We start from the raw sequence: 6,000 nt of genomic DNA, 5'->3' as shown, positions 1-6,000 counted from the left end.
TATTAAAGATATACATTTATGTTTGTATAAAACGTATTTCCTAGTCTAACGAGTAGTCTACACTTCTTATAATTCATAGTAGTGCAACAGTAGTCACAGTATAATACACATATATCCTCTTTATCATTGTTTTACTCAGTTTTTTTCCCCCTTCTTTTTATTTCTGTTGACATTTATAAGGAAATAAGGTGAAAATATACGTTTTTGCTAAATTTATAGAAAGTTGCTTTTTGAAGATCAAACAGTGTTTCATTAGCGATTATGTTTCTTGAGAAGCAGAATTTACATAAATCATTCCATCTTAGTTAACGTAGCTGTGTTCTTCTTTATCTGTGCCCGATGTGTCACTCACAACTGAAACAAAATATTGTTATTTTTAGTCAAAACATTATACACAAGACAACATGAGAAACATGGTTTATTTGTCATTTAAACGTGTACTAAACACGTGCCTCTTCCGTAAACATCATTCCTAAGACCCTTTCCCATCATGCTAGTCCTTCTTCACACCCTTCCCTAAGGATATTTTTCTTATTTGGTTCTTCTTTCTGTTTTGTTTATTTGTTTTTATTCATCATTAGAACTGTTGTTTATTCTTTCTTAGTTCATTTCGGTGTTGTTGTTGTTGTGTTTTGTTTTGTTTTTTGTGTTGTTGTTGTTTTGTTTTTTGTTTTTTTGTTTGTTTTTTTTCTTGCTTTTCTGTCCCTTTAGGGCTGTCCCTGTTTCGTTCTCGTTCTTAGGTGCGAAGAGTATTATGTTCTCTAGAGTAACGACAAGAAGGATAGACGAACAGATTCTGTGCCAGCAAAAGGTGAATCCCTCAATGTCAGCGTGAATGACAGAGTGGCCGAGACTGTAATTAGTAAGAGGTAGCTGTTTAATTCTCAACTTCCCTCAAATGGGTGTTCCCTACTATCAAAATAGAAAATAATTCAATAAATAAACTTGAAGGGAAATTATATTTGTAATACCTTCGTACGGCGACATTGCCGGTGCATTCTGGTATCGCTGAATCTCTTCATAGTGGGATCTCTTGCCTACATCCTGCATTTTTAATCCGGCATACAGCGAAGTTTCTTGTGCTACGACTGAAAACATAAATACAGCTGCCTTTTCTCATTCTATATGTTTTCTTAGGTCTTTTGAAAAAGTTGTGAATGTTTTGTCTGAAATATTTTAATGTACCTCTTAAAAAAAAAACAATGAGAAGGATTAAAGATGTAAAGTCGGCACACTGGGATAGTAGTAACTATTCCGAAACAAAAATATATAAATAATATGTAGATATAAATTGTTTTACTTATTTGTAAATTTTATCTGTGTTATTGTTGTTTTTACTTATTCAGAATCTTTGCTAGATCAATGTCACTCTTTATGTATTAAAGACTAATTAAGCAACAATGTACAGTGACCATATAATAAAAAAATAATTGTGTTTGCTTTATTATCTTGCATAATTTATTTATATATAAGAAAGTAAGTAACCAATCTTTATACGATGCTTTCTGTCAATACTGTTTATTGAAAAACATAAATTATGAAGCATCAAATTCATTCATCTTGTCCGATTAAATTATACAACATCTGATGATGTTACCTTCTCTTGATGTGCAGGCTTTTGAAATCGCTGAAGACAGGGGTCGATCTGACGAGTCACCACTAAAAGAATGATAATAAAAGTGTTGTTATTTGATTAAATAATGTTCAGTACAACAGAATTAATCTGGTTTCCTTCTTTATTTTATACTTATACAGTGATACCTCGGTTCTCGAACATAATTCGTTCCGGGAGGACGGTCGAGAACCAAATTGTTCGAGAACCGAAGCAATGAAACCCATAGGAAATAATGGAAACTGGATTAATTCGTTCCAAGCCCCAGAAAATGCCTATTTACTGGCCTAATTTGTATATAATATATAGAAAAACATGAGTCTCAACAAGAAATAAGAAATAAAAGTGTATTTATTAAATAAAATAAAATAAAATGTACTGTACAGTACAGTACAGTAAATTGTGTTTCATTTACTGTACCTGTACCAAACTTTATGGCAGGAGGGAATGAATGTGGAGGGAGGAGGGAAGGGGGATGGTTATTGTCACTGATGACGCAAGCAAGGCGCACTGGGCCGAAATGAACGCCATTCGGCTCAACTCGGCTCATCTCGGACGTTCGGATGTTCGAGTTCCAAATATTTGTTCGAATTCCAAGACAAAATTTTCTCGAATTTCCTGGTCGAATACCGATTTGGTCGAAAGTCAAGGCGTTCGAGAACCGAGGTATCACTGTATTTTATTCACATATTTCTATGAAATGTCTCAGTGGCAGTAATAATTGAGTTTGTAAAGCTCATCTCCCTGTCTAGATGCTAAATGAATGTGCTAGGCACAAAATAATCAAAATCCACCAGCATCCCGTGCGAGAAAATGCTTACTTCATCTGATTTTGATGTTGACGTCTTTCGTTGACACCATCTGTAAATCAAAACAAATGCCTCTTGTCATCTGGAGCAATATTTGACTTTAAGCCTCTCCATGCCTGTATTTCTTGGTATAAATTTGATAGTCACACACATCTACAGGCTAGAACTCACACATATAGACGCACATACACACAAACATGTCCATGCACGCAGGCAAGTTCACCCTAAAGAACTTGGTTAGACTGTAGCTAAAATTCAGCAGATTTTCACTAAATATTCCCCGTTATTCTAATTGACATCAATCACGCTATGAATTGTACCTGCTACATATTCAGATAAACAGAGAAACATAAAACTGTTTACCTCTAGCACAAGGTAGCATCCATCCCCGTCGCCACATCCAGACGACAAAAGCGATAATAACAACAACGACAACTGCCAACACCACGGCCAGTCCGGCGATTATTGCTTTGTCGTCTGTCTTTGTGGTTGTTGCTGTTGTTGTTGGCTGACCCTCTTCTAAAGCCGCTTCTGTCAACAGACCAACACTGTAAGTTTCATTTTAGTTTCATTTTTCGTCTGACGATGCTCGAGTGTCTTTATGAGTGCAAACCTTTCGAATAATCTTAAATTTTCATGTTGTCATCTACTATGTTAATGAAGGCTAATCATAACTGTAACCCAAATCCGAAATACGTCTGTTATATATTCATATATCTTTAATATTTACTTCTTTCTAAATATGCTATTAACCTAGAAAACAAATGAACTGGTGCAAACAAATGTTTTTTCTAACATACATGTACATACAGAGTTCAATAAACTATTCTGTTATTTTTTTCCTGAGCCAACGATTCCCATAACATTTTAAGGAAAAGCATGTAGCCATAATGATTCTAAATGTTGGCGTGACAAAGTTATCAACCCAGCGTATCAACCTTATATGACAATACTAAAACATATGAACAACAGCTCATTATTATTTAAATATCGCTTACGTTTGACAGAGAAGATGAAAGACATTTCTCCCACACTGTTACTTAAATCAACTTTGTAGAAACCTTCATCTTGGTGTGTTATGTTGACAACTCTGATACTGCAGATGACTGTAGCAGGAGCCAACCAGCTTCCAGAACATTCCACAGAAATACTGTTCTCTTTCACGAGATGTCCATCATAACTCTCATTAGTGCCAAGATAAATTAATTTTTGGACCACTGGTGTGGGGTAAGCAGTCAATTTAAAACTGAAATGTCCTTTACTATTTATCGAAACGACTGTTGGTGGACTTCCATCAAAATCAGCATTTCTGGGAGCACCTGTCAGTAAAAATAGAAAATATGCGCCAATAAATTTGAAAATCACAAAAGAAACTTAATTTTATAGACAATTTTACTGCCTTGCTATGTAAGGAATAAGCTGCTTCATGATTATAGATTAGAGTGCATATGTCATGATCATTTTGAACGTATTTTTTTTGGTGCAGATTTCCTGTAAACAGCTTACTAATTTTGTAAAAGTTTTTTTTCCAGATGTAGCCCTAACATTTTTTTGAGAAGTGTAAATTGTCTCAAAGCCAGTAAAACTTACAATACACAAGTAACGTGCGACTCTGACTGTTCTGTCCAAGACTGTTGTTGACATCACATCTGTAGACACCTGAGGCCTCACAGGGAATCTGCTCTATCCTGAAGCCGACCTCCCTTTGATGTTCATCATCAGACACACTTATACTCTGGTTTAGAAGCTGTTCAGGTCCCGTTGCATTTATAAGTCGAATGCTTGGAGACGGGCTGACATTACAAAGGCACTTCATTTCCACAGTGGAATTTTCCTGAACATTTACAGCCATATTGTCCACGTTGTTTATTTTAAAGTTCAAAACATTGGGAGGGTCTGGAAGACAAAAGAAATCACGGACAGTGATATATTAAGAAAATATATGATTTCTTACTGTTTGCTTACTGTGAATGTAAGAAAAATATATTAGTATAAATTTTGAATATATACTTACAACCAACAACAACAGTCAGTACAGCAGATGATGTCAAAGGCAGGCGGCTGTCCATGTTTTCCTGTTTTGTGATCACAGTACAGTTGTAGTCACCGTTGTGGATGGTGTAGTTAGCAGATGTGATCATCAGCTCACTGGTGTAGGAGAAGACATCTCCATGAGTCAGCCACTTGAATGATGAAGGAGGTGGATTGCTGTCTGCGGTACAGTTGATGTGAACCCTCTGACCCTCAGCAACAACACATTGTTTGTAGCCAGACACACTAGAACCCTGTATACAATCATTTCCATCAGGGAATGGTGTGAAGCTGACTACAGGCTCATCTACAGAAATGGAAAAGAACATGCATTGCACAATTTGGCAGATATTATCAGAAATGGGACATGGCTATAGAAATATGTACATCCATTGAAAACACCGCTCAGTGCTTCTTAAAGCAATGAGTAATATCTGTCTATACCTCTCTAGAAAGGAAAATTCATCTTAAAACTGATTAACATTGAATTCTTTCTCCAAACGAGTTCCACGCTTACTTCATTATGTGATTCCCAAAACTTCATAGAAATTAGCAAAGTAACTATTCCAGAGTCAGGTAATGGAGAAAAGCTCCGCTGCAATGTTTTTTTTCATTTGCATGCGCTTATGCATATGCAACTACGCATTTTTGTGTAGAGGTAACTACATGTACAACACATAATAAGATTAGAAAACTAATAGGAAACTCACAGTAGACCTGTAGGACAAGAGTAGCATCATCAACAGGCCGCCTGTTTTCTGTGTAATTGTTGCTGGCCCTGCACTTCACTGTTCTCTCGTTATCTTCTCTTGACAGATTGTAGAAAGTCAGGTTACTCCCTGAGGTCTGACCAGTAGCAGGAACAGGCCAGCTGTATGTAGCTTCCGGTCGACCTGTCTGATTACTCTTACATCTCAAGATACCCGAGGTACCCGCCATGAAAGGATACATAGGTCCTCCTGTTGTATCACCGAGTGGGATAATCACAGGAATAGACGGAGGAGCTGGAATGCAAGTGATTTATCTAAAATGTGTATTGATGTTACTTATTCTCGTCTAATTTTGGATTCAAAACCTCAAGAAACTTTTAACTTCCATTTTTCATTTCCATTTCAATTCAACCATCAAAATCATCAGATATGTTTAAGCATTTCTATATAAATAAAAATAGCGCATCACTTCGCTCTCTTGTTCGAAGATATGTCTTAAACTGGTAAATCGAATAAAATAAACTCCACAGCATAAAGTGGATCTCAATGACACCATAAAGACTTATTGTAAGGGTCATTATAAATCTTTGTAGAGTAAAAAAAAAAGCCATAGAATTCTTTCACTAGAAAAGTGCTGCGAACATGTGCATTTTTATCTCACTTGAATCTCCTTAAAAATAAAACCTCATACTAAAAACACAAACACAAGTAAACACGACACACAAAACCACAACTTACTGTAAACGTTGATATTCCAGCTAACTGTCTGGTTGTACCAGTCAGTCTTCTTCCACCTGGCAGTACAAACACAAGGTCCATGGTTGTCAGAAGAGACAGG

The 6,000-nt window shown here is 36.1% G+C and overlaps 1 protein-coding gene across 1 annotated transcript; it reads right to left on the bottom strand.

Moving 5' to 3' along the window:
- LOC112569271 lies at positions 1-2,918 on the bottom strand. Its single transcript, XM_025247011.1, has 5 exons — positions 2,785-2,918; positions 2,434-2,473; positions 1,598-1,659; positions 972-1,088; positions 1-354 (listed from the first exon to the last, which is right to left on the bottom strand). The coding sequence occupies exons 1-5, from the start codon at positions 2,819-2,821 to the stop codon at positions 302-304; spliced, it is 309 nt and encodes a 102-aa protein (XP_025102796.1). The 5' UTR covers positions 2,822-2,918; the 3' UTR covers positions 1-301.
- Between the last annotated feature and the right edge of the window lie 3,082 nt (positions 2,919-6,000).

Source organism: Pomacea canaliculata, linkage group LG7 (genome assembly GCF_003073045.1).
Source record: "Pomacea canaliculata isolate SZHN2017 linkage group LG7, ASM307304v1, whole genome shotgun sequence".
In the NCBI taxonomy this organism is placed as follows: Eukaryota; Metazoa; Mollusca; class Gastropoda; order Architaenioglossa; family Ampullariidae; genus Pomacea; species Pomacea canaliculata.
The sequence above is the reverse complement of the archived record's forward strand: the minus strand, read 5'-3'. Positions and strand labels throughout refer to the sequence as shown.

Bases quoted from the DNA above. Each gene is read 5' to 3' on its own strand.
- LOC112569271 (XM_025247011.1), bottom strand. From the start codon at position 2,821: ATGTGGCGACGGGGATGGATGCTACCTTGTGCTAGAG. The intron at 2,474-2,784 runs GTAAACAGTTTT...TTTGATTTACAG, and splicing joins GATGCTACCTTGTGCTAGAG to ATGGTGTCAACGAAAGACGT. The intron at 355-971 runs GTATTACAAATA...ATTTTGTTTCAG, and splicing joins GGCAATGTCGCCGTACGAAG to TTGTGAGTGACACATCGGGC.